This window comes from Microcaecilia unicolor, chromosome 3 (assembly GCF_901765095.1).
Source record: "Microcaecilia unicolor chromosome 3, aMicUni1.1, whole genome shotgun sequence".
Lineage (NCBI taxonomy): Eukaryota > Metazoa > Chordata > Amphibia > Gymnophiona > Siphonopidae > Microcaecilia > Microcaecilia unicolor.
The window spans coordinates 292,569,386-292,587,847 of record NC_044033.1 but is presented as its reverse complement, the minus strand read 5'-3'; the positions used below and the strand labels follow the sequence as shown (position 1 = coordinate 292,587,847).

General features: G+C 45.3%; 1 protein-coding gene across 2 annotated transcripts in view; it reads left to right on the top strand.

The window, feature by feature from the left end:
- Positions 1–18,462, top strand: part of ESPL1 (extra spindle pole bodies like 1, separase) — a 548,935-nt gene that overhangs the window by 227,988 nt on the left and 302,485 nt on the right. For both annotated transcript variants that reach the window (XM_030198173.1, XM_030198172.1), the window contains exon 18: positions 12,616–13,760. In XM_030198173.1, the coding sequence (XP_030054033.1) occupies positions 12,616–13,760 (1,145 nt within the window). The remainder of the gene's footprint in view (positions 1–12,615; positions 13,761–18,462) is intronic.

The window sequence follows — 18,462 nt, the reverse complement described above, 5'->3', positions numbered from 1 at the left end:
GCGGCTATTCGAGAAAACGTAGACATTACCGGAGTAAGAGTGGGAGCACAGGAATATAAAATTGTATTATTTGCAGCAGATGATCTCCTGTCCTTAACAAAACCGTTGGTTTCTCTTTCTAATCTGATGAAGGAGATAGAAGCGTATTCACGGGTATCTGGATATAAGTTAAATGCTAGTAAATCTACTGGGTTGGCCGTAGGGGTACCCCCTGGGCTGCTGGAGACATTGAAGATGTCTTTTGCCTTTAAATGGTCGGTTCGTGATATACAGTATTTAGGGGTTCAGATTCCTGGGAACTTGTCAGAGTTGTTTGCTGTCAATTATCTGGCTCTTCAGAAGGTGGTGCAAAAAGATTTAGATAGATGGCTGACTGGGTTTGTCCTAGTTTGGGCGGATTGTTGCAATTAAAATGAATATCTTACCCCGATTATTGTATCTATTCCAGGTACTTCCTTTGCGTTTGTCCAGGTCATTTTTGTCAAGTTTACAAGATAGTTTGATTCGTTTTATTTGGAATTAGAAGAATCCGAGGTTGCCGCGAGGCTTTTTATACAAGAGTAGGCAGGCTGGGGGTATGGGGGTACCCAATCTGTTCTGGTACTATTGTGCTGCACAGTCTCAATTGGCTGTTGAGTGGTTTAGAAGGGAAGATCATAAATTGTGGGTTCACATTGAACAATCTTTGGTGGGTTCTCACCGGTTGGGGCATTTAATGTGGATTTCGGGTAAGCATAGAGGACAGGTTGACAGATTCCCACCCACAGTACAGGCTACTTTTTATTATTGGGATGCTATGTTTCCGGAGTGCCCAACCCCCAGTGTCTGGATTGGCGCCGATAGTGGATAACCCTTTGTTTGGGCCAGGGGTGGGGATTGCTATGTTACGTCGCTGGGCGGCTTCTGTAGTGGATATGTGGGGGCAACTGCATGTGGGAGAGGATCTAGTCTCTTTTGAGATATTAGTGGAGGACTATGGGCTTCGATCTAGTGACAGTTATACTTATTTACAGTTGAAACACTTCTTACAGGGGCCAGCTTACGCAGGGTGTCTGAAGTGAGAGGCACATCCTTTGGAGGCGGTGTGTATGGATTCTCGGAGTACACGAGGGATGATTACTTTTTTGTATGCATATCTGGTGACCCATCTTAAGCCTTCCCACTTACATCGCAGGAAATGGGAGCAAGAATTGAATTTTACTTTATCAGAGTCGGCTTGGTTGAAATTAGAGAAGGGGATTTTGAGGTCCTCACGGGCGGTGGCTATGAAGGAAAATGCCGTTAAAGTTTTTTTTATCGGTGGTACCTTACCCCGGTATGGTTGCATCATGTTTGTTAAGGCGTTGGAGGGTTGCTGGAGTTACTGTGGGGGACTGGGGACCATGGGACATATATGGTGGTCTTGTCCAAAAGCAAAGGCTTATTGGAAAGTGGTGCAATCTCGTCTTCAGGTATGGGTAGGCAGGTCTATACAGTGGCATCCTTTGGTCTTTCTACTTGGGCAAAGGCCAGAGGGCCTCACATTACATCAGTGGTTCTTGGTGAGGGGTGTCTTACATGCGGCCCAAATAAATTTGCCAAAGAATTGGAAATCTCCACTGGTTCTCTCCTTTGTAGGCTGGATTACTAAGGTGCACTATATATGTGAGATGGAGAGATTGACGGCAGTGAAAAGGAAAACCTTGCCTCAATGGGTACCCTTTTTGAATGTGTGTTCTCGATAAAAGTTGGCTGGTTCTGATGAAAGGTGGAGTGGATGGGAGGGTATTGGGGGGTGGGAGGGTGGGGGATTCTTTGGGGGCTTTGGGGGATGTGGGTAGTTCGGGTAAGGGGAATATAACAATAATAAAACTAAAAATCTTGAAGTATTATCTGTATTGGTCATAGCATTGATATTTCCTTGTGCTTTTATCAGCTATGTACTCTGTGTTAAGCACAACTGTTACATTTTGTAATGGGCTGAGTTGAGTATGTTTCTTTTTGTCTTAATGCGCAATAAAGACTTCTATAAATTTAAAAAAAAAGAAAGCATTAGCGTGTTTGTGCACTAATAATGAAGTGAAAAAAGATTAAATAAGTCAAAACTTGGCATAATCAGTACTAGAGAATGACACGGGGTGTCCCCGCCCTGTCCTTGCAAACTCTGTCCCTATCTACAGAAGCCTCGCTATTTAACCACACTTAAGTTTTACCTTTGGGTTTAAAAAGGAAAATCATGTGCATGTAAGGACTGCATACACGAATTAAAACAAATGCCCTTGAAATGTATTAATACTGGACTGGTCTGGCAAGCAATGATGAAACAGTGATGGAATATTCATTCACATAACAAGCAATAATGAGTACTAATTTTTCTAATCATTCTACAACTCTAAGCAGATTTAATTCTTTTCTCACTATACAAATCAGGGAACCACAGAAAAACTGAAATAGAGATCTCCCTCAAGAAAGCCAGGTAAACACTGGTAAAAGAGAAACAGAAATGTATTTTCTCCTGCACTCTGCAAAATACAAAAATAGGAAAGAACGTACATTTCACAAAGGCACATCTCAGTCCTTACAAAGTGTTAAAAATATTTCTTTTCTACCTTTGTTGTCCGAGCACTTTATTTTTCTTATTGGGATGGTCCCAGTCTCTTTTCCACTTTCCACATGTCCATCTTCTCTAAGTTCTTTTCCATGTTGGCGATTCTGTTTCTTCTCTGTCCTCATGGCTTTGTCCTTTCCTTCTCTTCATCTGTCTGGCAGTGACCTTTCATTTCATGCCCCCCACTTTATTTGTGTTTTCCCCCCTTTCTCTCACCTTAGTCTCTGTTTCACTTCTCATCTACCTACTAGCTTTTACCATTGCTCTCTGTCTCTTACTTAATATCCAGTCTCCTAAACCCCTATCTTTTTTCACCCACTTCCTTAGCCCTCATTCCCATCCTATTAGCCCTCATCTACCCGCCACTGGATCTCATCACCCTATCAGTCCCCAGCTCCATCCGTTTCTCTTTCATTCCCTTTCTTCCAAGGCCCTATACCCCATGCCCTTCCTTCCTCTTCCCCCCTCTTCCCCCTTGCAAGGTTGTCACTCTCCCTCTCTCCTTCCCTCTCTCTAAGGTCCGGTGTCACTTTCCCTCCCTCTCCCCCTCCACAAAGTTTGGTGTTGCCTTCAGTCCCTCCCAAGTTCGGTGTCACTCTCCAAATCTTCCTGCCTCCCCCCCCCCCCCCCCCCGCAAGCTCTGGTATCACTCCTGCACCTCTCCACTGTGCTGCCGCTGCAGCCTTTCCATCTTCCGGACTGCCAGCAGCGTTACCAATGTAAGCACGCTGCCTTCATGCACCGGGAAGCCTTCTCTCTGCAGTGAGCGGAAACAGAAAGTCGCAATAGAGAGAAGGCTTCTGGGCAGCGCAAAGGCAGCGTGCTTACATTGCTAACGATGCCGGCAGCCCGGAAGATGGTAAGGCTGCAGTGAGAGCACAGCGGAGAGGTGCAGGAGTGACACCAGAGCTTGCAGAGGGGGAGGGAGAGTGCAATACAGGACCAGACGGCGGAGGGTTGGGGGTTGGGCAGGGAGAGCAAGCGAACGACACCGGACTCGGAAGGAAGGGAGGGAGGACGAGAAAAAGGTAGGTGTCTGTTGTAGCCGTTCACTATGGTTGCCTGTGTAACATGATTCCAGGCTTCTTTCTGCATATGTAGGGAATCCAACAGTGATAGATTACTAGCCAGTTCAACAGCACGTTTATCCTTGCCAGTCTGGTCATACATAACACTCATCAGATGATGTAGCACAAGAGCCCAATAATTTTGTTTGAAATTGGCTATTAAGCTACTTTGAGTCTGCACAATGTGGGAAAAAGTGGGGTATAAATGTGCTAAATAAATTATGCCCTGATCCAGAGGTTGGATCAGAAAAGGTAGTGTTTGGTGGCAGGAAGACCACCTTGACGTTAGACAGTCTGACATCATCCCTGTGTGCAGCACAGTTATCACAAAGCAGCAAAATCTGACGCTTTTGTGCCCGCATTCTAGTGTAACTTCTTTAGCCACTGCTTCCAAATTTCCCCAGTCATCCATGAATTTGCATTAGCCTCGTATGACACAGGAAGTCGCTTAACTTTCTTGAAGCAACGGGGCTGTTTGCTCTTTCCAATGAGGGGTTCCAACTTCTCACTCCCATCCATATTGCAGCAAAGGAGGATTGTCAGTCGGTCCTTTGATGTTTTACCTCCAGTAGTTTCGGCATGTTTGAATGCAAGTGTTCCATCAGGAATCACTCGCCAGTAGAGACCATTTTCGTCAGCATTGAAAATGTCACAAGGTGCAAACTCGTTCAAGATGGTAGGAAGAACTGAAACAACCCAATTTTCAGCACCAAAGTCATTAGTGTCTTGTTTCTCACCGTGCTGTTTCTTGAATTTTATGCTGTTCCTTTCCTTCCATCTTTCCAACCATCCAACAGTGGCTTTGAATTCAGTCAGTCCAAGACTTTCTGCTACCTGGTTAGCTTTCTCCATAAGCAGTGGACCACTGACAGGAAACTGCTCCTGACTCGAGAAAACCACCGAAGATGAGCATCTTCTACCTCCTTAGCTTTTCCCGCCCGTTTCCGTTGTGGATTTGTATTGTTTTGCCAGTCTTCCAGAAGCTGGTATTTTCTGCTTCAAGACACGTTTATCATTTATTATTTACTATACAGTTACTTATTGCTAGCAAAACAGAACGGTTTACATAAAAGAAAAAAATTTAAAACATATAAAAACACTCAATAACATTTAGGAAATCCAATAATTGATAGGAAAGCACAGCAAATCAAACATACAATAATTAGTAACAAACTAATAATCCTGAATAACCACATGCTTAACGTATCATAATTCAAGCTATAAGACTGACATCTCTTTCCTAATTTTTTTTTCCTTTATTCTGCATTGTCATTAAATGTATTTTGAAAATGGTATGTTTTTAGGGCTTTTTGGAAACAAATGTATGTATCTTCAAGTCTTAGTAGTTTTGGAAGACTATTCCAAAGTGAAGGCGATTAAATAAAAGAAAGCTGACTTTCGTGTGGATTCCCATCTAGCCCTTGTTAATGGAGGAATAACTAATCTGTTATCTGTTAATGATCTAAGGGTACGTATCGGTGCGTATGGTATAGTAAGATTAGCCAAATATAATGAAGTTAGTAAATGTAGCGCTTTATATGTCAAGATATAAATCTTATATTTTATTCTGGCTTCAATTGGAAGCCAGTGAAGCTGGTATAAGAGTGGTGTAATTCTATCATATTTCGATGCGTGACAAATTACACGTGCTGGAGTGTTTTGTATCAATTGTAACCATCTTATATTTGTCTTTATGATGCCTGCATAAATAACATTGCAGTAATCTAAATGAGAAATAATATGCGCATATGTTAGCGTATGTAGAGAATCTTTATCCAATGAATTTATTTCTCCGAGGACAAGCAGGCTGCTTGTTCTCACTGATGGGTGATGTCCACGGCAGCCCCAGCATTGGAAAATCTTCCTAGCAACAGAAGTTTGCTAGCTCTCGCGAGATCCGCATGCATCGCGCATGCTCGCCGTCTTCCTGCCCGCTTCTAGCGTACTCTTCAGCCTGTCTTTTTCCGCAGTCAGAATGGACGTGTATCGTTTCTTCTCGGCCCCAGAGAGGCCCCCGTCGCGTTCTTCGCAGCGGTTTTTCGTGCCTTTCGGCTAGTTTCTTCCTCTTGTGTGTTACAAAAAAAAAAAAGTGTTTTGTTTCCTTTAGTTTGTCAAAGTTTTTCTAGTAAGTTTCTTTTCCGAGCGCGGCCTGTTTCACCGCCCGTCCGTGTCTTCTCCCTTTTTTTTGGTGCCCCTTTTTCGGCATCATCGCATTTGACTTCGCCGGCGCGATTTTTCCGCCCATGTCCTCGAAGCCTGCCAGCGACTTCAAGAAGTGCATGCGGTGCAGCCGGATGATCTCGCTCACTGATAGGCATGTGTCGTGTCTTTATTTTATTTATTGCATTTGTATCCTATTTGCAGGCTCAAAGTGGCTTACAATATTTCATGGTTAGTGGAAATGAGAAAAGAATATACATTTGGTGTTACAGAAGGATTTTGGGTTGTATGGTGTAGAAATACATGATAATAAAGCAGAAGGCATTATTAGACATTTCTGGATATATGTGGGGAATTTCACATGTCTCGGTGCTGGTCATCGTCCGAATGCCTGGACTTTGTGCCTCCAGTTAAAGAAGAGGACCCAGGCGGCGAGATTGGCTCATCCTGTTCGGAGCCTCGTCCGGTCTTTCGACGTCACCGGAGCCAGCGGTACCGAGGTCATCGCCGGTATTGATGTCGGCATCGGAGGGAGCATCGACGTCCGGAGTGCAGGTGATGGCTGTCCAGAGGTCCCATGCTGGTAGAAGTGAGCCATCAAGTGGGTCTCCACCTGCCTCGAGGGCTCCTGCGGTGCAGGACCCCCGGGACTGACCACCTTCGGACCCTGCCCCGAGGAGACGTTTGGATTCCACGTCTTCCTCGTTGGTACAGGGAGGTTCCGATGCCATGCTTCACATGAAAGCGAAGAAGCACCGTCATCGGTCGTCTTCCCGTCATGGTACCGAGAGCTCCGGGACACCGAAGGATTCGGTACCCGTGAAGCGTTGACGCAGGGAGGACCGCTCTCCCTCCATACAAGAGGTATCGATGCACTCTGCTCTGGACAGCCCGGTACCGCCTCCGCACCCCAGACATTTCTCAGCTCGTCGCCGGTACCAGACCCCCTGCCTTGTTCGACAGCCACTCTGGACAAGCGCCTCAGAGCCATACTTCCAGAGATTCTGGAAGGGCTGCTGTGACCTTCTGCTCCGGGCCGTGAATCTAAGACTCTAGACTCTTTTTTTGTCAGGAAGGCCTACCATTCTGCTATGCTCGTGTCCAAGATCCGATCATACCAGCTCTACACGAGCATCCACATGCGGAACAATGTGAGGCAACTGGCGGACTTGGTCGATAAGCTCCCGGCGGAGCAGGCCAAGCCTTTTCAGGAGGTGGTCAGGCAGCTGAAGGCGTGTAGGAAATTCCAGTCCAGGGGTGTCTACGATACTTTTGATGTAGCGTCCAGGGCCGCTGCTCAAGGTATAGTGATGCGCAGACTCTCATGGCTGCGTGCCTCTGACCTGGAGAATAGTCCAGCAGCGGATTGTGGATGTTCCTTGCCGGGGGGGATAATTATTTTTGCTGAGCGCGTCGAACAGGTGGTAGAACAGCTCCACCAGCGGGACACCGCATTCGACAAGCTCTCCCACCAGACGCCTTCAGCATCTACCTCTTCTGGTAGACGTTTTTATGGGGGAAGGAGGAATGCTCCTTACGCTTATGGTAAGTGTAGGTACAATCCACCTTCCCGCCAGTCTGCTCAGGCTAAACCCCAGCGTGCTCGTTCTCGTCAATAGCGTGCAGCTCCCCAGCAAAAGCAAGGGACGGGCTTTTGACTGGCTCCAGGCGAGCATAGCCGAGATAAAGGTGTCTGTGCCGGATGATCTGCCGGTCAGAGGGAGGTTAAAGTTTTTTCACCAAAGGTGGCCTCTTATAATCTCCGTCTGGGGGGTTCTCCAAATAGTCCAGCTCGGATACGCCCTCAATTGGATCTCAACACCTCCAAATTGTCCTCCGGGAGCTCAGTCTTTCAGCTTCCAGCACAAGCAGGTACTTGCAGAGGAACTCTCCGCCCTTCTCAGTGCCAATGCGGTCGAGCCCGTGCCACCGGGGCAGGAAGGGCTGGGATTCTATTCCAGGTACTTTCTTGTGGAAAAGAAAACAGGGGGGATGCATCCCATCCTAGACCTAAGGGCCCTGAACAAGTATCTGGTCCGAGAAAAGTTCAGGATGCTTTCCCTGGGCACCCTCCTTCCCATGATTCAGAAAAATGATTGGCTATGCTCTCTGGACTTAAAGGATGCTTATACTCACATCCCGATACTGCCAGCTCACAGACAGTATCTTCGAATCCGTCTGGGAACACGGCATTTTCAGTACTGTGTGCTACCCTTTGGTCTCGCCTCTGCACCCAGGGTGTTCACAAAATGCCTGGCTGTAGTGGCGGTGTCTCTACGCAGACTAGGAGTGCATGTGTTCCCTTATCTCGACGATTGTCTAGTAAAGAACACCTCGGAGGCAGGAGCTCTACAGTCCATGCAGGTGACTATTCAACTCCTGGAGCTACTGGGGTTTGTGATAAATTATCCAAAGTCCCACCTTCTTCCAGTTCAAAGACTAGAATTCATAGGAGCTCTGCTGGACTCCCAGACGACTCATGCCTACCTCCCCGAGGCCAGGACAGACAATCTTTTGTCCCTGGTCTCCTGGGTACGAGCGTCTCAGCGGATCACATCTCAGCAGATGTTGAGATTGCTCGGCCACATGGCCTCCACAGTCCACATGACTCCCATGGCCCATCTTCACATGAGATCTGCTCAATGGACTCTAGCTTCCCAGTGGTATCAAGCTGCGGGGGAACTAGAAGACGTGATCCAGCTGTCCACAGTTTTTTTCAGATCCCTATATTGGTGGACGATTCGCTCCCATTTGGCCTTGGGATGTCCCTTTCAAATTCCTTAGCCGCAAAAAGTGCTGACTACGGATGCGTCCTTCCTGGGGTGGGGAGCTCATGTCGATGGGCTTCACACCCAGGGATGTTGATCCCTCCAGGAGACAGGTTTTTAGATTAACCTCCTGGAGTTACGAGCAGTCTGGAACGCACTAAAGGCTTTCAGAGATCGGCTATCCAACCAAATTATCCGAATTCAGACACAATCAGGTTGCCATGTATTACATCAACAAGCAGGGGGGCACCGGATCTCGCCCCCTGTGTCAGGCAGCCGTCGGGATGTGGCTTTCGGCTCGCCGTCATGGCATGTTTCTCCAAGCCACGTACCTGGCAGGCGTAAACAATCTGGCCGACAGGTTGAGCAGGATAATGTAACCTCACGAGTGGTCTCTCAACTCGAGAGTAGTTTGCAAGATCTTTCAAGCGTGGGGCACCCCCTTGATAGATCTTTTTGCCACTCAGATCAACCACAAGGTCCCCTCAGTTCTGTTCCAGACTTCAGGCCCATGGCAGACTAGCGTCGGATGCCTTTTTTCTACATTGGGGGAAGGGCCTCCTGTATGCGTATCCTCCCATACCCTTGGTAGGGAAGACTTTGCTGAAACTCAAGCAGGACCGTGGAACCATGATTCTGATCGCTCCATTCTGGCCGCGACAGATCTGGTTCCCTCCTCTTCTGGAGATGTCCTCCGAAGAACTGTGCAGATTGGAGTGTTTTCCAACCCTCATCACTCACAACGAGGAGGCGCTTCTGCATCCCAATCTCCAGCCTCTGGCTCTCACGGCCTGGATGTTGAGAGCGTAGACTTTGCCTCCTTAGGTCTTTCTGAAGGTGTCTCCCGAGTCTTGCTTCCAGGAAAGATTACACGAAGAGATGTTATGCTTTCAAGTGGAAGAGGTTTGCCATCTGGTGTCAGCCGGGCCCTAGATCCTCTTTCTTGTCCTACACAGACCCTGCTTGAATACCTTCTGCACTTGTCTGAGGCTGGTCTTAAGACCAACTCTGTAAGAGTTCATCTTAGCGCAATTAGTGCTTTTCATTATCATGTTGAGGGTAAGCCTATCTCTGGACAGCCTTTAGTTGTTCGCTTCATGAGATGTTTGATTTTGTCAAAGCCCCCTATCAAACCTCGTACAGTGTCATGTGATCTCAATGTCGTTCTCACCCATCTGATGAAACCTCCTTTTGAGCCACTGAATTCTTGCCATCTGAAGTACTTGACCTGGAAGGTCCTTTTCTTGGTGGCAGTCAACTTCAGCTCGTAGAGTCAGTGAGCTTCAAGCCTTGGTAGCTCATGCTCCTTATACCAAATTTCATCATAACAGAGTAGTCCTCCGCACTCACCCTAAGTTCTTGCCAAAGGTGGTGGAGTTCCATCTGAACCAGTCAATTGTCTTGCCAACATTCTTTCCCCGGCCTCATATCCGCCCTGCTAAACGTCAGCTGCACACATTGGACTTCAAGCGAGCATTGGCCTATCTGGAGCGGACAAGCCCACACAGACAGTCCGCCCAATCGTTTGTTTCTTTTGACTCCAATAGAAGGGGAGTGGCTGTCGGGAAACGCACCATCTCAAATTGGCTAGCAGATTGCATTTCCTTCACTTATGCCCAAGCTGGGCTGACTCTTGAGGGCCATGTTACGGTTCATAGTGTTAGAGCCATGGCAGCGTCAGTGGCCCACTTGAAGTCAGCCACTATTGAAGAGATTTGCAAGGCTGCGACGTGGTCATCAGTCCACACATTTCATTACTGCCTCCAGCAGGATACCCGACGCGACAGTTGGTTGGGGCAGTCGGTGTTGCAGAATCTGTTTGGGGTTTAGAATCCAACTCCACCCCCCTAGGCCCATTTTTATTCTGTTCCAGGCTGCACTCTCAGTTAGTTGGATAAGTTTTAAGTCAGTCTCAGTTATGTCCTCGCCGTTGCGAGGCCCAATTTACCAATGTTGTTTTGAGTGAGCCTGGGGGCTAGGGATACCCCACATGTGAGAACAAGCAGCCTGCTTGTCCTCGGAGAAAGCGAGGTTACTAACCTGTAGCAAGTATTCTCCGAGGACAGCAGGCTGATTGTTCTCACAATCCCGCCCTCCTCCCCTTTGGAGTTGTGTCTTCCCTTGTCTTTGCTTTATACTGGACTGAGGAGCATGCTAGAAGCGGGCGGGAAGACAGCGCACATGCGGATCTCGTGAGAGCTAGCAAACTTCTGTTGCTAGGAAGATTTTCCGATCCTTGGGCTGCTGTGGACATCACCCATCAGTGAGAACAATCAGCCTGCTGTCCTCGGAGAATACCTGCCACAGGTTAGTAACCTCGCTTGAACGTAAATGATAGAAAGATTTTTTTATTACATCTGTTCAAAATGTATGGCAGAATCAAGAATAACACCTAAATACATAAATGATGGTACCATAGGTAATTGTTTGCCAAATAGAGTAGGTATTAATGTTGGTACTGGTCCACAACCTGTTATCCATGATATTGTTTTATCTGGATTTAACACCAACTGCTGTTTTTGACTGGGATTGACACCGTATTCTTTAGCAATAGATGCTTGACTTTCTTTGTTTTCTAATTTTTAAGAACTTCTATTTGTTCAGCCAGTGTTAGTCTTACATTTCCGCCGCTGCTGCGATGACGACAACCCTGGTGCATGCTTCAACAGTATTCTTTCCCCTTACCTGCCTGGGGCAGTTAAAGAGGTGGTAAATTTGAAATCTCGGTTGTCAAGCGCCAATTGGCTTCCATATTCCATGCAGAGTCTTTCCTGAACAGGAGCGGTCTTGAACCATGCATATAAGCGAATCTTGCACTTATCAGTGGTGCGCTAAAATGAAGTTTGTCCCCATAGAAATTGATGGTGCCTAAAACGGGACTGAAGTACGGCATGCAGTTAAACAGAGCATGCTCTTATCCGTCGTGCACTTAAATGGAGTGCACTGTATATCTAACTGATTTTGATTTGTCTTTGCCATTTTCAGGGCATAGACTGTAGAAGTCTGCCCGCCACTGCCTTTATTCTAAAACTTCTGAAGCTGAATCTGTCTAGTCACAATCAGGACACAGACAGAAGAAGTCTGCCCAGTACTGGCTTTGCTTACCAATTACATGTGTTGCCACCTAATCTCCACTAAGCTTCTTTGGATCCATTCTTTCTGAACAGGTTTCCTTTGTGTGTATTCCATGCATTTTTGAATTTTGTTGTTGTTTTTATCTCCACCTCATGCGGGAGGGCATTCCAGGTATCTACCACCCTCTTTGAAAAAATACTTCGACTTCATTTCTGAGTCGGCCCCCCTTCATGTTTCTGTACTTGCTTCCATAGTACTAGGGCTTGCAGATCTAGAAGATCTATTTAATATTTTCAGCAGTTATAAGCTTGCTCCCGGAGGGAAGGAGGGCTGGGTATGTGGCTGATTTTTATTGTTCATGGAGAGCACTTGTTATAGGCAAATGACCTTTTTTGGCTCTTTATTTCCCTTTCCCCAGAATCTGATTGGATATCTTTTCATTGTATATCCCAGTGTCCTGCACTGGCAAGGAAAGCAGTATGAGCTGTTCAAAACGACTTAAATGTCAATGAAATTATTGTATATCCCCTGGATTGTCCCATTCCTCAGTGACTGCAATCCTCACTATCCTGAATTTGCCTTTCCTACACATCAACATAATAGTGCTGTTAAGTTTAGTTTTGGTAGCTTAACATGCTGTAACTTACAATGTATTGTTAAAATTGCATTTCTTCTAAAATAATAGCCTCTTTTACAAATCCACGCTACCAATTTCTTGGTGCCTCAAATGAGAGGAAGCCCATTCAATTCCTATCGGCTCCCTCTCATTTGCCGTGTGAAAATCGCTAGTGTGGCTTTGTAAAAGAAGCCCAGTATTCCTTGGTTTATGTTGAAGCTGCTTAGGGTGAAAAAACATTGTCAACACAAACCTACTGTCCTGTTCACATGGCATTGAGTAAATTTTTTTATGTCCTTGGTGTATCTGCTTTAGACTGACTCTAGCATTCTTTTGTCTTAGATTTCAGCATGAAGGAACGCCTGAAAGGAGAAGTGAAGATTACACTCAGGAAAGGGAAATCTGTTGGGAAGAAGGTGAAAGATGGTGCTGTCTCCACAGAAGAACATATATTCTTAAAGGGGCCAGAACTCACATTTGTTGATACAGTCAGTATAGAAAAGGATCTGACTGCCTCTCCAGTCCTGAAGTCAAAACAGAGGAATCGCCCGTGTTTCTTGTCCCACCATCCTTTGTGTCCCTGTTCCCTCTGTTCAGATATTGTACTCTCTATGCTCTGTACTCGTTGGATGGTGGCATTTGCAGAGGTTCAGGTGGCATCTGGGAGCCAGGAGGAGGGTTTTAATCTCCTCCAATCTGCATTGGAACGTTGCACTGCCTTCACAGCTCACTTCTCCAGTGTTCTTCAGGACTGTTGCTCACAAGGACACAAAGATGGCAGCAACAAAGCCTGGATCCAGAAGCTTTGCACTGTGGGTCTTGTGGATGAGCTCATTGCTCAGTTGTATGTTGCACTTTCCTCTTTGAGCTTGCATGTCCTTATTGAGAAGAGAATGGATTATAGCCAAGCTGGCTTGAACTTCATTGAATCTAAGGCAATCTGTGGGTACAGGTTGGAGTACAGAAAGGCTAGCCTGCTGTTATCTAAAGCCATGGCTTTGATGTATAACTTGGCTTCTAAACATGGGGGTTGCATGGTGGACCTCTTCTCACAGGCCTGGTCATGGAATCCACTGTCCTCATCTAGCGTTGCTGCAACCACAAGGGTGAAGAATGTGAAAACCTTGGAAAAGCAGACTAAGAAGGCTGAGACCAAAAAGGGAAAAAATGCTACGCTCAGCTCAAAAAGCAGATCGGTCTCTTTCCAGAAAAAAACTTCACAAATGAAGCTCCGACCGCCAAGCTTTGGAGATGTATTTTCCATGGATGACTCTGAAACGGAGATCCCACCCATTGTGATCAAAGCTGTGCAAACACCAGTTCCTGCTACCCCAGTCCAAGATGGCCGTACCATTACTGGTTCAGTACTGGTAGGACCAAAACCCAAGGCATCTATCATGGTTTTCAATGAACCATCCCCTCCAAATATGAAGCAAGAGCTACCCAAGGTCCTCAGGACAACCAGGAGGGTCAAATCCCGGCTAAAGGTAAATTTGAGTTTTAGTTGATGAAAATATTTTCATTTCATGGATGCTTTGGTCTTATGTTGGGCCCTTTGAAAAATACTGTGCTCCAAAGACTTACACTGAGTGGAGGTTGAAAATTAAAAACCCTGCATCCTTTTTTAGGAGCCAAGGCGCTTTTTTTTTTTTCACTTTAAAATATTTTTATTTTTGCATTACTCCATAACAAGAGCACATCTCGCTCACATTTGCCAATGCGGGGGCTAATAAGTACTTAACTACTACACTATTACATCAAAAACCAGCTCATTACTGAACCCAATACAACAAATAACAAAATCATCCCAAAATCACCAACCACTGCCCAACTAAACCTTATATTCCGAAAATACATCATCCCCCTCCCCCTCACTCTAACCATCACCAGCCCCACCTCAGCTTGAGAACACCCCATGGTTCTTTGGGGCACTCTCTCTCCCCTTCCCTCCCTACTCCCCTCCCCCCCTAACCCTCCCCCCTCCTATAAAATTCCATTAACCTAAATACTTGTCAATCGCTGTTGTAGGCGAGCCCATCTTCCCTTATGTCGCCATGTCCCCTCCCTGCGGTAAGCCGTTAATCTCTCCATTTGTATTAACTGACCCAATTTATACTTCCAGTCACTCAATGTCGGGGGATCTACCCTCTTCCAATACTGTGCTATAAGGCACTTGGCTACTGCCAGCCCCCGCATCCATCTCCGCTCTTCCCAAGAGTCCCTCTCATTGTGTAAGCCCAAAAGACACACCAAAGGGCTGCACACCAAGGATGATCCAATTAGCTTTACTAATGCTTTCATAACTAATGCTTGCCAAAAAGGTACCACCCCGGGGCACGTCCACCATATATGCATAAAGGAACCCCTCTGTTAACCACACCTCCAACACAGATCCGATGCACCAGGGTACATCCTCTTCAATCTCTCCAATGTGCAATACCAACGGTACAAAACTTTGTATGCATTTTCCTGCACCAAAACACACACCGAAGCTTTCTGAACCTCCCCACAAATAACTTCCCACTCCTAATCAGAAAAGCGATAATTTAAATCCTCCTCCCAAGCCCCCTGAAAACCAAATGGCCTAGGGTCATGTCCCCTCAAAAATTTATATATCACTGATATTGGTCTTGGAACCTTCTTTAACAAAAGCCACAGATTTTCCAAACTCTCCCTCTCCTGTGGATTCCCCCCTCTCCAACCCAATGTCCCCATAAAATGTTGAATCTGTATATAGGGGAAATAGTCTCTCCCTGATAAACTATATGTGGAACACAACGTTTCAAAACTTTTCATCCTCCCCCCCTGCAGTACCACCTGGAAATTTACAATGCCCGCTTGCTCCCACCACACAAAACTAGCATTTTCTCTCTCTTCCCCAAATCTTGGCTCCCATCTCAAGGGCGCCAGTGTCGACACCCCGTCAGACTGCCCCCATTTCCTCCTCACTCCTCCCCACACTTCCATCAGATGCTTCACAAATGGGTTCTGTATCCCTGCCAAAATCACTCCCACTCCTTCAGTAGTCCATAAATAAGAGCTCATCAGCCTGTGCGGACTATATGATTGCTCCAACTGACTAGCAGGCTTAGTTATCCCCCTCTCCCAGTCCATAATCATCCTCAATTGAGCAGCAATATAATGCCATTCAATATTGGGTACTGCTCTGCCCCCTCTCTCAGGGGCACCCCATAGCACCCGTCTAGCCAACCGAGGATGCCTACCCCCCCCCCCCCCCCCCCCCCCCCATATAAACTGTCATCAGACCCTGCAATTGCACAGATTGATAGCTTAATCGCCACGTTGCAGGATCTGGCAGCCATCATTGTTTTAAAGCATCAGCTCCAGAGGATAGCAAACTACTTTTGGCTGACTAATTAATATTAAGATCACTGCAATCAAAATAAATAACAGAGTAGGAAGGCATCTTTAACCGTGTAGATCCTGTCATAAATTCAAAGTAAGCTATGCTGCCATGTTTACAAATTATCATGTTATTTTAATCTTGCGAGTGTAGCCAGTATAATGGTGTTTAAGTGGCTTCACCCTCTCAAGCAACAGGGCTGGAAAATTAGAGAGAACTTTGTAGATCCTCCACATTGTAAAGTGTGTATTTTTGTTATCACTGCCAAGGACAATTAAGCAATGAGTCATCTTTGTAGTTACCTGTCAGCTTGCTAACAAAAGCCATGAAATTAGCATTAACAAGGACTCTAAACAGCCTACTGTTCAATTAATTACAAGACAACCTCAGTCGGGACCCATTTAGCATGCAGTTGCAGTTCTATTTCCTTACACAATTGAACAAAGCGGAGAGTGAAACGCTATCCCATAAGCCTGTACTCACACTATTATTGTGATCTATTAAATTAGTCACAGTATAGATCAATTACTGCCACAATAATTGTAATGCATCAGAAAAATGGTAGCTAAACAGTAAAATGCTGACAGCATTATAGCGCGGGAAAAAATAACTGCCAATCAGCTGATTCATATGCACAGCCCTGTTGTAGGAAAACAATACAGCAAAGCAATATTTTATAGTATTGCATTATTTCGATTTTACCAAAATAGAGATTAATAAAAGAAAACAAATTGTGTATTCATTATGATCCTTAGCACATATTAATAGCCGAATCGCCACGATGCAGGATCTGGCAGCCATCATTGTTTTAAAGCAACAGCTCGAGAGGATAGTAAGCTACCTTTTGGCTGACTATTAGAGAAATGTATATTACCATCAGAAAGAGAGAGTATGTAAACTTGACTCCAAATTTAGGGAAACCATGTGAACACATTAACAAGAACTCAGTTTATCAGCACAGTTTAGTTAAGTAAGAAAGGAGAAAATAACTCCATTCAATTGAAGGCTGAAACAATCGACAGCTTTAATTTACAACTTTTCAGGATGCATCTATTTTGCTTGGAGATATTTCTTCCAGGAAATTAGCTAGATCTTCAGCCTCTGTAAAGTCCTTAGTTTTATTATTTATCGTAACTCTTAGTCGTGCTGGGTAGAAGATTCCAAATCTGGCATTCAGCTCCTTAAGCTTAGGTCGGAAAGCCAGCAGAGATTTCCTTTTTTTGATGGTGTTTTTGCTGAGATCCGGTAAGAAAAGTATAGTCGATCCTTCATATTTAATTGGAGCTTTAATTTTTGCTTGTTGCATTATTTCAAATACTTGATTATATCTGAGGACTTTGAGCACAATTTGCCTCGGATATCTGTCATTTGAACTCCGGTAGGTAGGCACTCTGTGTGCTCTTTCAATTTCAAAGTCTTTATTGAATTTTAGATTTAGTATTTCAGGAATGAATTTTTCCAGAAAAGAAATCATATTAGCTCCTTCAATTGTTTCAGGCAGTCCAAGTACGCTTATATTGTTGCGTCTCGCTCGGTTATTACCATCTTCCAGCTCTCTCTCCAGTACAGTGATTTTCTTGCATTGACGCTGAAGCAACTTGATGTTCTCTTCAGAAGCCTTAGCTTTATTTTCAAGTATTTCTACTCTGTTGTTAAATCTTAATAAATCCAATTTCATGGAGGAAACATCTTCTTTGATTTCTGTGATATATCCTTTAGTTTCACACATGAGTTCTTTGAGACATCTGATTTCTTCTAGTATGGCTGCTGCATTTTCATCAGCATTAATAGAAGTTCTTTTGTGGAGATGCAGGTTCAGTTCTATTCCGTTTACCTGCTTTATTTGAAGCCATCTTAATAATCTCACCTTCAGTGATGATTTTTATTAAACAGAAAAGTTCTCCTTCCTTTATTTTCAATTTATTTTCTTAAGTTATCTTGACTTAGGTGGGAGCTCAGCTAACACACGTCCTGCTCACATGGTGCTCAACAGCGCCTCTTACTTGTTTTAATTCTGCCCATACCTGCTGTGTAGGTTTCCTTTTATGCCTCTGCTCTAATTGCAATAACCTCTTTTATAAGGCCAATGACATCTGGCCTTTTTCCCTTTTCTTACGTGCCCCCCATATAATCAAAACACCCCTCACCACTACCTTCAGCGCATCCCATAACACCCCATTCTTTACTTCCCCATTATCATTAAAACTTCGGAATTCCCGGATAGTACGCTGAATATCTTCCCGCACTTTCTCATCCCCAAGCAATGATTCATTAAGTCTCCAGACTCCTTGTCCCCTACTTTGACCCAACCCATGTAATTTAATCCACACTGGCGCATGATCAGATACACAAATGGTCTCTATCTCAGCAGCCCCCACCATTTGCCATCCATTGTGATGCACCCATAACCCAACTATCCAGGAGTACGTCTCAGCTGCATGTGAGTAAAAGGTGTAATCACACTGTACCCCATGCATCAACCTCCAACAATCCACCACTTCCAACCCCTTCAAAAATTGTACCAATGCCTTCCTCCCAGGACCACCCTGCTGCCCTCCTCCTGTCGAATGGTCTAACCTTACATCCGTGACATTATTAAAATCCCCTCCTACCACAACTTGACCTAGTGGTTAGAGTGGTGGACTTTGGTCCTGGGGAACTGGGTTCGATTCCCACTGCAGGCACAGGCAGCTCCTTGTGACTCTGGGCAAGTCACTTAACCCTCCATTGCCCCAGGTACAAATAAGTACCTGTATATAATATGTAAGCCGCATTGAACCTGCTATGAGTGAGCGCGGGGTACAAATGTAAGAAAAATAAAAATA